Raw genomic sequence first — 19,124 nt, forward strand, 5'->3', positions numbered from 1 at the left:
TTGCCACCCGGGGCATGGAGAAAGGTGGCAGATTGCCTCTGGGGGGAGGCCTGCCTACTCCCAACTCCTGCAGTCCGGCTCCTCTCTCGAGTACACGCACAAAAATACACTTTAAAAAAAAGAAAAAACAAAGGAAAAAAAAAAAAAAAAAATCTCCTGCTATTGCAAATTTGAAATGGTGTGAACCCAGCCTTATATTTTTAGGTCCTATTTAGATGTTTTAATGATGTCACTGCATGAAAAAAAACAGCAGTTCAAACCACTTTCCTTGTGCCCGTCTTTAACCAAATCAATGTGTTTTTCACATTTCGCCTGTGGTATATTTACAATAGACAGGTAATTAGAAAGATGGAGCTTACCTTCTGAAAACTCCCTCCACACCAGTAATACCCATCCCATCCACAATATCGCGCGTTAGGCGAAAAGGTACAGTCTCTGGGGTGGGGAGGATTTTGCCTTGTTCAAAAGCAACACCTAAAAAACAGAAAAGTATTGCTACTTTAAAATATATATTAAAGCAATGGAGAAGAAATCTCCTAAATTGTGCCACAGGCAGCAATAAAAACACACAATCCAAAATGAATATATATATATATATATATATATAAATAAATATATACATATATATATATATATATATATAAATATATATAAATAAAATAAAAAAACACTTTAATGCAGACCTCTTTAATGCAGCCACTGCAGAATCAAAGGAGGTATGCAATGATGCCGACTCTTCCTCCGGCAGCTCAGTGCTATCACAATAGAAGAACAAGCTGGTTACTCCTACAGCAGTGGCGTCATGGACAGAACCCTAACTTTGTCCCCTTTGGCACACTAGGGGTGGTTCCCCTAGTGTGGGGACACGCCTGAGAAGTGTAAGCAAAACAAGACAACCCAATTAGGTAGTTGGGTAAATATCCTCTCTAAATATGAGTAATGAATATTGGTTGTGAGTGCTAAGCTGGATACACACTACACAATTTTCTGTAGATTTTCTCCTTCAGATTTACCAAAACCATATAATATGAGGTCAAACATTAGGAGTTTCAATTTGTATGCAATCAGACAGGCCCTTACATTACATGGTTTTGTTAAATCTAAAGAAAATCAGACAACAAAGTTGTATAGTGTGTATGGGGTCTTAACTATGACCCCAACTTGCCTTGAACATTCCCACTTTTAAACAGGTTGATCTGTCACCAGTACATGGTCTCCTTAGGACTTCCCTGGTGGAGTAATAAGATGAGGCGGGTGTTCTGCCCCTTTCAAAGCCAGAGGAATGAAAGTCCTTACGAATCACAGTCAAGTGGGTGAAATGCGTTGACGTAGGCAGCGCCAACTGGCCTTGCGTCTGCCCATGCTGTCCCAATATACTCATTCAGCATGACAGTAATGCTCTGACGGAGCCCACCAATAAGGATTGATCTTGGTCTAGCAATTCTATGGATACCGAGACCGGGAAGAGAGTGAGATAATACTGCAGCCGGTAGAAACGGGTTCTGAGAGCGGACATGTAGCAGCAAGCTAGAACGGTGAGAGCCCTCGGCAGATCTGAAGTTTCCTACCACATTAGTGTCAGGAACACTGTTGGAGTTTACCTTGCAGGACTGTATAGACCAGAGATATGCAATTAGCGGACCTCCAGCTGTTGCAAAACTTCAAGTCCCATCATGCCTTTTCCTCTGGGTGTCATGCTTGTGGCTGTCAGAGTCTTGCTATGCCTCATGGGACTTGTAGTTCTGCAACAGCTGGAGGTCCGTTAATTGCATATCCCTAGTATAGACCATGGGTCTTCAAACTACGGCCCTCCAGTTGTTCAGGAACTACCATTCCCATCACGCCTAGTCATGTCTGTAAATGTCAGTGTGTTACAATGCCTCATGGGATGTGTAGTTCTACAACAGCTGGAGGGCCGTAGTTTGAGGATCCCTGGTATAAACAATCTGTATTCACTATGCTCTGCTACGCTTCTTTGTATTCTTTGCCACTTAGTTTATGCTGTCGCTAGTCAGTCTGTTGCAACCACATACTCTCCCTCTATAGCTTTAGAACAGCACTGGACTTTGCTTATGGTGTGTAAAAACTTCTGGACGGTTGATCTCAGCACATTGCCACACTATATACCCTGGTCACTCAGCATCTTACATTAATGGGCACACATAAACTCAGCTGAACAGTACCAGGTTATCTGCATGACAGGGCTGTATTGATGTAGTGCGAACAGGAGGAGTATCTTTCATCATACTCCAGTTTGAGCATTAACTGTTGATGGACATCTTCTATGCAAAGTGGCAGGTCCAGCCTGTGTCCACCATTCAGTGAGCAAGATGGTTGTCAATCCCTCCGTTTCCATGGAGAGGTGCCATGCTAGTTTACCACACTACTAGTCCATCTTCCTAATTAGAGACAGCCTGACCAGTGTTCGCCTTTTCCCTGGCTACACACTCATGTTCAGGTGGATCTATAGGATTCTATTGATCACTATTCAGTGTCAGAGATGCCTCTCAAACCCAGTCTGGGTATGTAGGCCTTGATCCACCAGTCGGGGTGATCTAGCCTTGTCTATTCATTTGTCCTAGCATTGCTATGTGGCTAACTGTTGGTGTGCATATGTGCTTGTCTGGGCCCTGTTGTGTGCATCTTTTAGTGTGACAATGTTGTCCACTTTGATTTTAATCTTGGTGTTTGGAGGATTTAGGGCAATTTGGCTGTTTTTTTCTGCCACTTTTTGTAATTCAATAAAGTTTTTCTAATTGGCTATACCGCCGGGTGGTCCTCATTTACAACTACTTGTTGGGTGACCTTTCCTCGACTTCCTGTTGCTTTTTGGTTACATATGACCAGTTGTTGAGGTACCCCACCTAAAGGGTGAGTTGGTGACTGGTGGGAACTTTGGCCCCTTGGTTTTTATTTGTATATTCATCTCCCACCCCTCCACCCCCAAGTGACAGCAGAAACAATACCATTCCTCCAACAATGATCTGCCTACAGAGCATTCAATATAATTTTGTTATTATACCAAGTCATCCAGAGTATCAACAAGAATATTTCTTGAGGTTTATGGAGTACCTCCAACCTCATCATTAGCACACAATGTCATACTAGACAATGTCCGTGCCACTCACAATACACCATATACAAGAGATGGAATGATTGGGCTTCCCTCACATTGTGATTTTTCATCAGTTTAAAAAATGTACATAATATACATCTTCAACACACAGAAACGCTCCTTATTTCTTCCTAAAACACAGCTATGCCATGGGATGCTTGAAACGGAAAGCACCATTCGCTATACCCTTATTAAAAAAAAAAAAAAAAAAAAAAAGCCCTCACCCAGGTCAATGTGTACCAGTTCTGATGTCTCTTCATCTATCAGAATGTTCTGGACGTGTCTGTCTCCAAGTCCTACAATGTAACCAACTGTCAACAAAAAAAAAAAAAAAGATAACATGAACGGGTATCTCCAGCCTTTTTAAAGAAATAAAGATATGCATGGACCAGTACAAAAAATAAAATACATTTCAATGTGAATGGATCTTTCATACATTGGGCAGTCATATTTGAAAACTTCACTTTGCTCAAAAACCTAGCAGAGCTTCACATGCCAATCCGTACAAACTGGCACTGTATGGTTGCAGGGTGACGTCAGTTTCGTACATGGCCTCTCATGGATAACCGGTAGCAGATCTGAAGTACAGTTGTTTCCCTCTCCCTTTCCCCATTTATACCCTCATACCCCATTTATCATGGAATATCGCAGCTGATTGTCTCTTCCACTATGGCTGTAGTACAATATTTGCATGAACCAAACATGCAATATTCATGAGAATCAAAAAAGGCGATGCTGAGGAGTTTGTGAACTTCCATTGAATCCCTGAAATAACTAAAAACAATTATACAGCCCCACAGTGTAACACACAAAATTGTTAGAGATCACATACAGTCTTGTGTGTTATATGATCAATGTCTCAGTCACATGCAGTATACCGTATATACTCGAGTATAAGTCGACCCGAATATAAGCCGAGGCATCAAATTTTACCAGAAAAAAATGGGAAAACTTATTGACTTGAGTATAAGCCTAGGGTGTCCATCTGCATGCCTCACTGTGCCCATGCCTAGACTGACGTTTAACATGGGAGTCTATGAAAGGGGTGCCCGAAAAACGGGCTGAACGAAAAAAAAAAAAAAAAAAAAAAAGTCAGCTCAAGAGGAGTAGTTGTACTAACTATACAATGTTAGTACAGCAATCTCCCCTGCTGAGCTATTGTGTTCTGACAGGAGGACAGCCCCGCCCCCCCAGAACACACTAGGTAGCGCTTTCAGCAATTGGCTTAGAGTACTGATTGGATGCAGATCAGTAGACCTTTTTCGGTCATGCCCCTTCCACAGAAGCTGGCTGAACAGCTGGCTTCTGTTGGACCAACTTCCATACACATATCCTGAATGTAGGCCGGTTTCTAGGCTTTATAACCCGTCAGATTTTTTTTTGTCATGTGTGTCCCATTGGAAGATTTCCCTTCACTTCCTCTCCCATAGCCAAAACAGGAAGCGTGAGGAAATCCATCCCAATTGAGGGAATCCTGGGGTGTCACCAAAACTAATGTCCACATTGGAAGATTTTCCCTCTATTACTGTTCTGGTGTCAACACAAAATTTGGTATTTTCTTTTACTTTCAAAGATAATGGTAAGAAGGACAAATTGAGAGGGGTGAATCTCTGTAAAGGGGATGCAGACAGCAATACAAATTGACAGGTGTTCTAATCCCTCTCCACTCTATCCAAGACTAAACAAAAAAGGTTTGCATGTGCATGGGGAAAAGGCCTTTCAATTTGCACTGGTTTCTCACATTTTCATTTTCAGAAACTTTTGATACAGTAAATGAACCAGGAGAATACTGGTCCAGTTCCCATCCACCCATGTGACCTCATGTATCAAAGTGTCAGTACTAATAATTCTCCTGATTTCAACATTGCTGGCAAACATATTTGAAGGGGAGGTTCACCCTAATGTACAACATAAGCTATAACACACAGGCTCAGGCCGTTTTTGCACAATTCGTTTTTTAAAGAATTTAAAAACGATTGCATACCTTTGTTCTGACTATGTCAGCTGCCACTTCCTGGTTCCATTATTTTAAGGAAGACAAGACTAGACATTAAATTATATTAATTCTAGATTATATTATAAATAAAAGATTTTTGCTCAAATATGTAAAATATAAAAATTAGAGCTTTAAAATAATAAAACATGGATTTCTATAAAGTAAATATCCTTTTTTTTTTAAATTGGGGATGCCTGGCTGTACAATACTCAATGGTTTCTCATCAGCTGCTCAATTCGTTCTGAGCTATCGCTGAGAGAAACGATTAGTTCAGTTGTGTGTCAGCACAACGGGGCAGGTCATTATGACGCTGGCCGTTGCGATGGCAACTGAGCAGTGTTGACGGTGCGGCTCGCCGTCAACACTGCACATGCGCGGGATAGAGCGGTGAATGCTGGAACTACAGCATTCACCGCATCCCGGAAGAAAGTCCTGTGGGGCTTCAGACTGCCAGGACATAAGATGGAAACGTCCATCTCTAATTTATATAAAATATATTTTTATGGCAATTCGTTATGCAGGCGCATACAACAGCAGGACGGGTGAGTAGACGATTGCATGTAGTAAAAGCGGGTGAAAGGCTTTTTTAAAAAAAAACGTAATTCAGGGGAACCACCGCTTTAACTATTGCAAATTACAACTTGAATGTAAACATTTGAATATCATTAGTAGCTATGAGAAAATAACTATTGTATGTATGAAGCATCCAGTTAGAACTACTACAATTCCAATTCTGAATCAGTATTCGGCCTGGGCATCATCCAGCTTTAGAGGCTTAGGCCTGGGTGCCCCTAGTGCCAGTTATACCAGTGAAAGAGGCCTATTAACTTTAAAATGATAAAATCTTTGTATTCCTGCCTACTAAGAAGAAAATACAATATTAGAGCTAGGATGTAAGTAACACACACCAATGGAGGATGTGGCAACACTTCGTGTATAAGCCAAACGCTTCTCAAACCAAACGGCTGGATCTAAGAACTTCTCCATGCAGAAGTAGCGGAACACTGGATGGAAATGATCGCAGATGTCCAGGAAAACTTGGTACTTATCTTCAAACCGTCCTCTTTGAACATCCTAGAATTTAGAAAACAAAAATACTGATTTGAGGAAAACTACAGTCAGGATAAAAACACTAATACATTTGTATATACTGTATAAGTACTTGGTGTTTTAATTGATTCTGAACCTTAGCAGTACCTTGGTGAGTATTTTGTTAATCTAACTGCTAGTTAAAGCGGGGGTTCACCCTTAGAGGGCACTTTTCCCCCTTAGATTCCTGCTCGTTTTTACTAGGGGAATCGGCTATTTATTTTAAAATATGTGCAGTACTTACCCGTTTACGAGATGCATCCTCTCCGTCGCTTCCGGGTATGGGCTGCGGGAATGGGCGTTCCTTCTTGATTGACAGTCTTCCGAGAGGCTTCCGACGGTCGCATCCATCGCGTCACGATTTTCCGAAAGAAGCCGAACGTCGGTGCGCAGGCGCAGTATAGAGCCGCACCGACGTTCGGCTTCTTTCGGCTACGAGTGACGCGATGGATGCGACCGTCGGAAGCCTCTCGGAAGACTGTCAATCAAGAAGGAACGCCCGCTCCCGAAGACCCATACCCGGAAGCGACGGAAGAAGATGCATCTCGAAAACGGGTAAGTACTGCTCATATTTTAATACAAATAGCCGATTCCCCTAGACCGAACGAGCAGGAAGCTAAGGGGAGAAAAAAAAAAAAAAATTATAAATGGGTGAACTCCCGCTTTAAAGGAATTTGTGGCAGTGGATTTGGGTGCACTGATGATCAAACAGCATTGAATTATCATGAAACATTCTTTTTTTTTTTTTTCTAAATGTTGCATCCAAAGCATAACACGCATACAAGTTCAATGCCTTTCATATTACATATTCATTACAGAATTTATTGTTAGTTTTTTTCCTTTAAACCCAATTTATTGATAAAATGCAATATAATAAATGTATTATACACAAAACTATATATCAAATATCACTAAGGTGCAGAATTCCTGGTTTCCACAGCTTACGACCTTATTTTGCTTAACGGCCCGCTTTAGATCATACCAACGTCATAAGCGTAGCTTGGCTCTTTCAAAATGCAGAATTTCTTCTGATTAAGCTATTCCATTGTTAATTTTTCACTTAAAGCGGGGGTTCACCCTAAAATATCTATAGACTGTTATATGCAGCATACTGCTGACATCAACAGTATGCTGGATTTTTATTTTTTTCGGGCTGTACTTACGTTTTTTCGTCGTTTTCACCCGGCTTCAGGGTTCTCGCTCCCCCGGGGAGTAGGCGTTCCTAAGACGACGAGGAGACGATTGACGTGCGGGTAAAGCGCGTCATCGCCTTCCTAAAATATCCGACAAAGAAAACTGGGGTTGGGACTTTAAATGAGGCGTATGAAAAACACACGCCTCCATCCCTATTGAATACAAAAAAAGGGGGGAGGGGGACTCGGCACTTTACGGCGCCTGCGCAGTCAGCTCTACACGGCAGGCGCCGTATAGCGCCGTAAAGAGCCGAGTCCCCGTCGGATATTTTCGGAAGGCGATGACGCGCTTGACCCGCACGTCAATCGTCTCCTGGGAGGATCAACACTCACTCCCAGGAGACATTGCGAAGAGCTCCCTGTCGGGGGAAAAGGAGCGACACGCCCACTCCCCGCAAGGAAGAAGACCCGGAAGTGCGGCTGAAGACAGGTAAGTGTACACATCAAAAAAAAATGACAACACTACAAGCCTTTATTAAGGCTACAGATAGGTTAGCGAAAAAGTTAATTTTGAGGGTGAACCTCCGCTTTAACTTCTGTTGTTACCGTAAGAACTTACCCTCAAAGTTCCAATATTCAAAACGATTCCGTTCCTAAACTTGGCTTGACTCTGCGTCTTTCCCTCACTACAGGTCCATCCTTATAATAGACTGTCACACAGATTAAGATTGCACTGTGGATGTCAAACAAAACCAAAGAAAATTCCCAGCTCAAATTACCGACTAGCCTGCAACCAACCGAATTATCCTGTCTAACAGCACACATTACAAATACGTGCGTAAGCTGCAGAGCCACTTCACAGCACCCCAGTATTATCTGCAGTCCTAACTCTAAATTTTGAGAGCCACCATAGTAGAAGCACATGCATTACATTGGATAGGCAGAGGGCGGGTGAGCCTTGAGGCAGCCCACCCTTCCTGGTGGTAAAGGTAAATAAATAAAAAAAATATTTAATAAAATAACAAACATGTCATACTTCCCTCCACTGTGCAGTCCGTTTTGCACAGAGTGGCCCTGATCGTCCTGTTCTGGGGTCCCACGGCGGCTCTCGCAGCTCCTCCCCACAATAGCCAACGCCCTCTGGGAAGCTCTCTCCCAAAAGGGGTTACCTTGCGGGCGCGCTCCCATGTCATACACTCGGCTTACATAGCCACTGAGTGCATAGAATGCATTAAGGTGTGAAAAAACACAAACCTTTACAACCCCTTTAACCACTTACGGACCGCCCGTTGTCGTTATACGTTAGTACTTTTAAGAGGGATGTGGTTGTTATGGCAGCAGCTAGCTACCATAACCGCGGTATCCTCTTTTTCGGTGGACTGTCTGCTTTCTGCGATCCACCAATCAAAACCTCCTCCAGATACCCAAGGCCAGATACAAGTTCAAAGGAGATCGAAGATTTGCAGTCCAGGGACCTCGCCTGTGGAATGCACTACCAACCACCATCCGACTGGAGTCGGACCACTTGGCCTTCAGGAGAAAGATTAAAACCCATCTCTTCTGAGGTCAAGGGGTTCCTTACCCATGAAATGGATACAGCGCCCAGAGGCGATTCAGTTTGCATGTGTTGCGCTTTACAAGTCTCTCTCTCTCTCTCTCTCTCTCAGATAAAAGTGCTCTCTGCGGCGGATTTGCCGGAAGATCACTTTTATCGGTGGTGGGAGAGGGGGCCCCCCTCCCTCGAGCCACACTCCGGTGCCCTCCGCCGACAGCAGCGGCGGAGATGAGTGAGAGGAAGATGGCCCCCACCTGTCTCCATACCATTGCAGGGCGGAAGCGATGTCAAAACGTCACTTCCGCCCATAGCTCTTAAAGAGACTTTTTTTTCCCCCAAACGACATTTTTTTAATTGCATTTTAGTGTAAATATGAGATCTGAGGTCTTTTTGCCCCCAGATCTCATATTTAAGAGGCCCTGTTATGCGTTTTTTCTATTACAAGGGATGTTTACATGCCTTGTAATAGGAATAAAAGTGACAGTTTTTTTTAAAAGAACAGTATAAAAATAAAAAGTGAAATATATAGGAAAAAAATAAGAAAATGTTTAAATACAGCCTGTCCAGTTGAGCTTCGTGCAGAAGCGAAGGCATACGTGAGTAGCACCCACATATGAAAATGGCGAACGGGTAGAACTCATGGAAAAAATGACGGCTAGGATCCGGGACAAACTGGAGGATCATGACCTTGTCTGGGAGAGGTGGCATGTGAGGGAGGATCCGCCGTGAGCCGACGACAGACCACCGAGGTACACTATTACACCCACCCCTCTTGCCTGCTTCCCCCCCCTCTTTCCCTTTTTCTTTCTTCTTTTTTTTTTTTTTTCTTTTCTTTCTTTCTTCTCCTCTTCTCCTCCACTGGCCTCTCCCACTCTTCCATCCCCCCTTCCCACCCCACCTCCTCTTTCCTTTCTCTCTCTTATTTGAATCTTGTTATTATACAAGCTACCGATAGTACAAATAACTATGAAACCACTGTGTAAGCACATTAAGCTGGAATTGTGTACCTCTTCTTTTCTCTTACACCAGATATGTTACCATATTTTGTACTGACCTTTTTCGAAAATAAAAAAAACTGTTATTTGAAAAAAAAAGAAAATGGCGAACGGTGTCCAAACCACACATGTGAGGTGAGGTATCGCCACAATCGTTAGTGCGAGAGCAATAATTCTAGCCCTAGACCTCCTCTATAACTCAAAACATGCAACCTGTAAAGAAAATTAAACGTCGCCTATGGCAAAAGTGTGTTGCCATTCCACGAGCGGGCGCAATTTTGAAGTGTGACATGTTGGGTATCAATTTACTCGGCGTAACATTATCTTTCACAATATAAAATAAATTGGGCTAACTTTACTGTTGTCTAATTTTTTAATAAAAAAAGGTGTATTTTTCACCAAAAAAGTGCGCTTGTAAGACCGCTGTGCAAATACGGTGTGACAGAAAGTATTGCATTGACCGCCATTTTATTCTCTATGGTGTTACATTTTTTTTATTATATATATATTTATAATGTTTAGGGGTTCTAAGTAATTTTCCAGAAAACGTGTAAACTTCAAATATAAAAACGAGGCTCGGGGCTGAAGTGGTTAAAAGGCAGAGGAGCAAACTGGACACCTAGCATATTGCACAATGGCAGCAAATGTGTCCAGTGTGTGCCCTCGACCAGTATTTAAACAGTACAAACAAAAGATCCTGTTAGACAGGATAATTCGGTTGGTTGCAGGCTCGTCGGTAAGTTGAGCTGAGAATTCTTTGTTGCAAAAGAAGGAGAGGAGTTGAGATTTGGGACTTTAAATGAGATGAGGTCAAATACCTCCATCCCTATCAATGTTGAAGAAAAGGGGAAAAAAGGGGGAGGGGGGGTTGGGGTTTATATGGAGCTTCATTCATTCATATGAGGGTGCAAATTAGTAAATGAATAGATAGGTAAGCTGGATATTTAATAATTCATAAACAAGGTATATTATGGTAATAATATTTCTTTGCTTGCTGCAAAGGCCAGTTATATGTGGGGGCAGTGGCCATGTGTTTGTACTGCACTGTAAATGTTGTTGGAATTTGAAGAATCCCTAAGGCCCCTTTCACACTGGGGCAGTATGAGCGGTGGCGGTATAGCGCCGCTATTTTTAGCGGCGCTATACCATCGGAATTGCGGCGATATTCAGCCGCTATCGGTGCGGTATTAACCCCCGCTAGCGTCCGAAAAAGGGTCAATACCGCCCGCAATGCACCTCTGCAGAGGGGCATTAACGGCGGTATTGCCGCGGTGTCCCATTGTTTTCAATGGGAAGGAGTGGTGAAAGAGCGGTATACACACAGCTTCTCTCAGCGCTCCAAAGATGCTGCTTGCAGGAGATAGGCAAAAAGCCTTTTTTTTTCATTTTGGATAGAGCAAAAGAGGGTCATAACCCGTCAGATTGTTTTTCGATATCTGTGTCTCTTTACGGATATTTCCCTTTACTTCCTGTCCCAAATCCAAACAGGAAGTGAGAGGAAATCCCTGCAAATTAAGAGAATTTCTTGGGGACCCCCAGCTCACCAGAACTAGTGTCCCCATTGGAAGATTTCCCCTCTATTACGTTTCTTTACTTTCACTTTTAATGTTCCTGGTAAATAGGACAAATAGAGAAGATGAACATCCCTAATGGGGCACAGATAGCAATAAAAACCAACCAGTGTTCTAATCCTGCTGCACTCTATCCAATACCAAGAAAAGTTTTGTCTTAAAGTTAAACTTTAAGAGAGGTTTGTGTGTAAGTCTTGATAGAGTTTGGAGAGTTTTTGTGCAGCTTAGGTCGTTGGCAGAAATTAAGTTCCTTTCACATTTCCCTTACATCAAACAAAACTGATAAACCCCTTTTGAAAAAAGAAAAATTAATTCATAACAACAAACCATCATTCTCTTCTGGCACTGTAAACTGCTGAAATCCTTTGGCCGGTAACGTTTGTGAGCACCATCATCAGAATTCACTAGGTATTCACCAATAGGAACTGTGCCAGAGCACCACTCCAGTACCCCACTTCTCTGAGACAGAGGCACTACCTGTCAACAACACAAGGATGACAGTTACTGATGTACATGTAATGAAAGTAGGCAGTTATATCAAACAATTACAATAGGGTGCAACATGCAAATAGAATCAACGCGTTTCGCAATGTTTCTACAGAATTCCCGCTTATAGATGACCAGTTGAAACAGATAAAATACATTCAGCAATAACAAACCATCATAACAAAACAAAAGGCAAAATACAAAAGACCTGGATGTTTGGGAGAAAAAAAATATATAAAGTAATAACCTAAACAATCACATTTTCGCATTAAAATTTCTCTTTAGGGAATCAACATAGTTAATAAATACAATGTATAAAGCTGATGATTTCACTGCAAAATTCTGATGGTTAGAAATATAATATATATATTAAAACTAGTAAAGATAACCTTGTATCTGCGGATAGTCAGCTTTCTCTTCCTGGTCTCACTGTTCTTCTGTAACAATGCATTACACATCTGGAACACCTGCTGCATCACTGCGTCTTGTCTGAGATCATCCCGGCCCTTTGAAAGTACATATAAAAAAATCTCATGAACAATACAACATACAAACTATTTAGAAAAGATTGATGAAGAAAAAAAAAAGTTCCAACTGACATGTTAAATCTTTCAGTGAACCACTAATGATAGCCACTTAACACTGTAATGGTCAGAATATTTACTCAATACATCTTAGGGCTGGTTTACACTGCTGCAATGTGAGAACTCGTGCAAAGCTAGTACAAGTTCCCGCATCGCATGTCACCCACCGGCAGTTCACACTGCCCTATGCAAACCACTGTGGGTGTCAATAGTAAGTTAATGACACCCCCAGATCGGTTCGCATATTAAAGTGCGAACTGTCAATTCGGACAGGAATCAGATCGCATGGGTGTGAAAAAGGGTCCTGCATGATTTTGGTCAGAAAGCGATGCAAATTCAGCCCTACAATCTGTATGGCTGAATTTGCATCGCACAGACATCGCATGTGATTTGCACAGGGGTGAGAATCGCATGTGATGTCGGACATCGCAGCAGTCTGAACCGCCCTTAATTTGTATTGCACGTAATACAAGCAATCATATTCCAGGGATCTCTATACATGTGGGTTTGTTATGTAAGCCTCCTGAATAAATGTTGAGCAATTTCCTATCTACAGTACTTATTAGACCACCAAGCAGATTCAAACTATCAAGTCAGGCTTGAACCTAACTGGTGGCTGGGAAGAATGTCAGTGTACCAACAATGTGATGTTATCAGACATTCATTGCACCAGCAATCAGCAAAAACTCAAATACCAATATTAAGTGCAATCACACTGATACAGCTGGGAGAAAAGTCTACTTCTGCAGCAAATCGCTCTGTTGTGTCACATTTAAAGGAGAAGTACAGCCAAAGCTTGTTTGGCTCTAATTCTCCTGTGGATCACAGGAGTGAAGTTCGTTCTGTACACCTGTGACTAGTTTACATCTAAACACAAGCTAAAGCCCCCTGTCAAGTGGCATCGGATCCGGTCCAGGCTCGGGCAAGATCGTGACAATGAAGTCGGGATCCGCCCACATGCCTGGACCAGCACCCAGCGAGCCGCTGAGATGGCTGCTCCTGCCCCATCCACAGCCCAACGCTCCAGTAAGCACGATGGGGCAGAGTGTCAGTCACTAGCTCTCAACTCTGGGGGATGAGTGAACCGAGCGATCGGCAGTGTTTGGTCTCGGGTTCTCTGTGTTACAGCTGGCGGAGGGACCGATGCTGCATCATCCACGTAGATAAGTATAAATCCGCAAAAGAAAAAAAAAAGTCCATACTTTTTGGGGTTTTTAGCGGGTTTGAAGAGGAGTTTTCCCAGCTTTAAAAAAAAAAAGGAGGAGGAGGAAGAGGAAAAGGAGGAAGAGGGAGGAGGAGGAGGAGGAGGAGGAGGTGGCTAACGTTACTGAGAAGAGACAAAATGTTCAGTGTCAGCAGAATGTAAATGTAAAACAAGTACAGGGAGATTGCAGGTCTGGCACTGGCTGCTGTTGTAAATATGACACGTTTCAGAATTTATTTTCTTTCATCATATACAGTACGCAGATCAGGTTTTCCTGGGTCATTTATAGAAAAATGTGAACATTTTTAATAATTTAGCTCTTATTTTTCTGCAACTGGTCTCTAGAGAGCGACACTGGAGTAAACAAAAAAAAAAAGAGATTTTTAATACAGCTTACCTGTAAAATCTTTTTCTTGGAGTACATCACGGGACACAGAGCGGCATTCATTACTATATGGGTTATATGGAGTACCTTCAGGTGTAGACACTGGCAATCTCAAACAGGAAATGCCCCTCCCTATATAACCCCCTCCCATAGGAGGAGTACCTCAGTTTTGTAGCAAGCAGTATGCCTCCCAAAATGGTCCTCAAAAAAGAGGGGTGGGAGCTCTGTGTCCCGTGATGTACTCCAAGAAAAAGATTTTACAGGTAAGCTGTATTAAAAATCTCTTTTTCTTTATCGTACATCACGGGACACAGAGCGGCATTCATTACTATATGGGATGTCCCAAAGCAATGCTTACAATGAGGGGAGGGAGAACATCTCCAAGACAAAAGGATTTAATTTAGAGATATACTCAAATCATAATAAATCCAACTTAGTTGAGAAAAATTAAATTTTTAAATTTAACTCGAACAAGAGGAGCCCCCGGAATCCGAGGGTCTCAAACTGCAGCCTGCAGCACTGCCTGCCCGAAGGCAGTATCAGTATTCCTTCTTACGTCCAACTTGTAGAATTTTGTAAACGTGTGGACAGAAGACCAGGTTGCCGCCTTGCAAACTTGAGCCATAGAGATCTGGTGGTGTGCTGCCCAGGAGGCGCCCATGGCTCTAGTAGAATGAGCCTTTAATGATACTGGAGGAGGCAACCCTTTCAAGCCGTAGGCCTGAGTGATTAATTGCTTAATCCACCTAGAAATGGTGGACTTTGCAGCTGCCTGCCCCTTCTTGGGCCCATCCGGTAGAATGAACAGCACATCTGTCTTCCGGATCTTCTTTGTAGCTTTAAGATAGGCCTTCATGGCCCTGACAATATCCAAGGTATGCAGCAACCCTTCCTTTCTGGAAGTAGGTTTAGGGAAGAAGGATGGTAATACCAAATCCTGGTTCAAATGAAAACTGGATATGACCTTCGGAAGGAAGGAAGGATGAGGGCGGAGAACGACCCTGTCCTTATGAAAAACAAGATATGGTTCCTTACAGGATAAGGCTGCCAGCTCCGAAACTCTTCTTGCGGAAACTATGGCAACCAAAAATACTAACTTCCTTGTCAGTAGAACCAAAGGAATATCAGCCAACGGCTCAAACGGTTGTTTCTGTAAACTTGACAGAACAAGATTTAAATCCCACGGACAAAGCGGGGATTTAACTGGAGGTCTAATACGTAAGACCCCTTGAAGGAAGGTCTTAACCAGCGAGTGGGTGGCCAGCGGCCGCTGAAACCACACTGACAGAGCAGAAATCTGTCCTTTGATTGTGCTTAATGCCAATCCTTCATCCACTCCTAGCTGGAGAAAACTTAATACTCTATCGATGGTAAATTTGCGAGAAAGCCATCGCTTGGACTCACACCAGCCTACATAGGCCTTCCAGACCCTGTAATAAATCACCCTAGAGACCGGTTTCCTGGCTCTGATTAGGGTAGAGATTACTTTCTGAGACAGACCTCTACCCCTGAGAATCAGGGATTCAGCTTCCAGGCCGTCAAATTTAGATGCCGTAAGGCAGGGTGGAGGATCGGACCTTGCGATAGCAGGTCTGGCCGTAGAGGAAGAGTCCAAGGGTCTCCCACTACCATCCTTAAGATTAGTGAGTACCATGCCCTTCTGGGCCATGCTGGAGCTACCAGGATGACTGGTATGTGCTCCACCCGGATCCTGCGCAGCAGGCGGGGTAGTAACTGGAGCGGGGGAAACGCATAAAGAAGTTTGAACTGATGCCAAGGGCAAACCGGTGGCTTCACATGTGGACTCTCTGATCAGAAGTGCATTCTTTGATCAAAAGTGCGAGTTAAAAACCAGGATTTGGCTATCATTTGCTTCTGCTTGCAGATTTGTTTTTTCCCCTCTTTTTCTCTGACACTTTATAAACAGCTTTTTTTTCTTTTTCCTTTCTGCTAATTAAGGGGAGGGTTTAATTGTTCACAGGTGTGTGTTTGTTCACAGGTCTTCACAGGTGAGTATTAAAGTGGCTGTACAAGCTCCCAGAGGAGCTGGCTCCCAGTTGATGGTGGCTTCACATGTGGACTCTCTGATCAGAAGTGCATTCTTTGATCAAAAGTGCGAGTTAAAAACCAGGATTTGGCTATCATTTGCTTCTGCTTGCAGATTTGTTTTTTCCCCTCTTTTTCTCTGACACTTTATAAACAGCTTTTTTTTCTTTTTCCTTTCTGCTAATTAAGGGGAGGGTTTAATTGTTCACAGGTGTGTGTTTGTTCACAGGTCTTCACAGGTGAGTATTAAAGTGGCTGTACAAGCTCCCAGAGGAGCTGGCTCCCAGTTGATGGTGGCTTCACATGTGGACTCTCTGATCAGAAGTGCATTCTTTGATCAAAAGTGCGAGTTAAAAACCAGGAGTTTGAAACAGGAGGTAAGACAGGAGTCTTCATTATTTTTTTCAATCACTGATCCAGAACAAGCTTGCAGCTAATAAAGTTGGAACTCTTGCTATATAGATTCAGCGGTGCAGCAGACGCTCTCATCTTAGTCTGCTCACCCCAGGGATAGTGAGAGCAGGACGCTCTCAAACGAGTCGGCTCTCCCCAGGGATAGTGCAGCCAGGCAGGGTCCACCACACCCCCCTAGCCAATTGATCCAGGGTTGCACCGATCGCCGTTAAGGGGTCAGGAAGGAATTTTTTCCCCCGATCGCTGCAGATTGGCACAGCACGCCGGGGGTTTTTCGCCTTCCTCTGGACCAATCGGGGAGAGAAGACTCAACGAGTGACGGCTCACTTAGACAGTCTTCCACCCATCACGTCCGGCGTCTCGCGGCTCTTCCCGCATCCGCGCCAGACCAGGCCTCATTCGCGGCCGCCGCAATTAGGAAAGACTGATGACAATGTGACTGGCGACAATGGCTAATCTGCGATACTCTGCGCACTCTATTCGGGGTCTGAGACAATTCGCAACAGCATTACCAGCCGTCACCAAAAAGGCCTTAAAAATAGAGCAACTTTTGAGATTCGATCGACGATCGACCATCAAAAATTTTAACTATTTAACCCAGCTCGAGCACATATCATGTGCTTTGATCAACACAAGATCGGCAGTAAAACACCGATTAGAAATCCACGATTTCTTACTACAAAACGATCTAGACTGCCTCTTTATTACAGAAAGCTGGCTCTCAGACGACTGCAACACCATTCTCGGAGAATTGGTGCCAGAAAACTATCGCATTATAACGGAAAACAGAATAGGGCAAAGAGGAGGAGGCCTGGCGGTGATCCACAAGAATCGCATTACAATCACTAAGCCAGCCCTTCAAAATCCTCTTCCATTCATGGAAACCCTTACTCTTCAACTTCAAACTTCCCCCCAGGAGACTGTTCACATTCTCCTCTGCTATAGGCCACCTGGGCCAAAATCGCAGTTTTTGCCATCATTAACGGAGTTTATATCCACTTATACCCTTAACAGCAAACACCTTTTGCTGCTCGGGGACTTTAATCTGTGGGCCAACTCCGCACAGGATCCCATTGCGGACGCCTGCATTGATCACCTGGAGGGATTAGGGCTACAGCAACTTATATGCGGGCCAACACATGCTTCAGGTCACACACTCGACCTAATTTTCAGACAAAATCTGAAAATAAGCATTTTAGAAAATGAACCATTGCCATGGACAGACCACCATGCAATTAATTTCATAATCTCCAAAATTCCCCCAGTGATAAAAGCACCCAAGCCGGTGACAATACACTGGGCTAGATCTCAGAAGAAGCTCCATTCGGAACTCTTCAAATCTACCTTGGGAAACAGAATCAAAACAATCCATCCACATCAAACAGCCGCAGATACACTGGACGCCATAAACACAGCCCTGCTACAGTCAGCCGATTTAGTAGCACCGAAACGCAAAGCCTGCATTCGAAAAAGAAAGTCCGGCTGGTTCAACAACCAGCTGTCGCTTCTGAAGCAAGAGCGCAGAAGGGCGGAAGCCGCCTGGAAAAGAAGTCCTGCAGAGGATAACCTCATCATCTACAAGGCAATAACAACACGATATCATAAAGAAATCTTCAAAGCCAAGAAACATCATTTTTCTTTGGCGATTAACAGCGCCCTAAACCGCCCCCGCGAACTCTTCAAGATGGTCACCCAGACCATGAACCCAGGATGTCTTGAAGTCCCCAACTCAGACACCCAAGAGTTCTGCAATGAACTATCGGATTTCTTCATCAACAAAATTGAAAGAATCCGGGAAAGCATCATGCAAAACAATACCCCCCTCAACCCCACCGTCAATCAACCACAAAACACCCACAGAAACGCTCTACAATCAACAAAGTTCACTCTGGAACCGATCTCCATCGATACCACAAAAAATATCATTGGTGCTTTGCGGAACAGCACATCGCCCAATGATATCATCCCCACCAAACTGCTGAAGGAATGTGCCGACATCCTGGCACCACCCATCACACAGCTTATAAACCAGTCATTTAAGGAAGGCACAGTGCCATCCCTGTTGAAAGAGGGCACAATCCAGCCCATCTTGAAAAAACCTAACCTGGATCCCAAGGACCCAACTCACCGCCGTCCCATAACAGGCCTTAATGTTCTCTCCAAGATAATGGAGAAAGTAGTGGTACAACAGCTGCAACAGCATCTAGATACCCACAATCTACTGGATCCATTACAATCAGGCTTCCGTCCCGGACACGGGACAGAAACGGCCTTACTCAAAATATGGGACGATGCCCTCGAGGCCGCAGACGAAGGAGAATCTTGTCTCCTGGTTCTGCTGGACCTAAGCGCAGCCTTTGACACGGTAGACCACAAACTGTTACTGATGCGACTAGCCAAGGTAGCAGAAGTCGCAGAAGGTGATTTACCATGGTTTTCTTCCTTTCTTGAAAACCGATCACAAACAGTTAAATTGGGTTGTTTCACGTCGGAAAAGCGCACGGTGTCATGTGGAGTCCCCCAAGGATCCCCCCTGTCACCGGTGCTTTTC

At 43.6% G+C, this 19,124-nt stretch overlaps 1 protein-coding gene across 2 annotated transcripts in view; it reads right to left on the reverse strand.

The window, feature by feature from the left end:
- The window catches only part of ATM (ATM serine/threonine kinase), a 213,738-nt gene that overhangs the window by 14,247 nt on the left and 180,367 nt on the right, over window positions 1-19,124 (reverse strand). For both annotated transcript variants that reach the window (XM_040340578.1, XM_040340577.1), the window contains exons 56-60: window positions 12,330-12,446; window positions 11,782-11,931; window positions 6,020-6,185; window positions 3,340-3,426; window positions 360-474 (exon numbers count right to left, since the gene is read on the reverse strand). In XM_040340578.1, coding sequence (XP_040196512.1) covers window positions 360-474; window positions 3,340-3,426; window positions 6,020-6,185; window positions 11,782-11,931; window positions 12,330-12,446 — 635 coding nt within the window. The remainder of the gene's footprint in view (window positions 1-359; window positions 475-3,339; window positions 3,427-6,019; window positions 6,186-11,781; window positions 11,932-12,329; window positions 12,447-19,124) is intronic.

The sequence above is a fragment of the Rana temporaria genome, chromosome 2 (assembly GCF_905171775.1).
Source record: "Rana temporaria chromosome 2, aRanTem1.1, whole genome shotgun sequence".
Taxonomy (NCBI): Eukaryota; Metazoa; Chordata; class Amphibia; order Anura; family Ranidae; genus Rana; species Rana temporaria.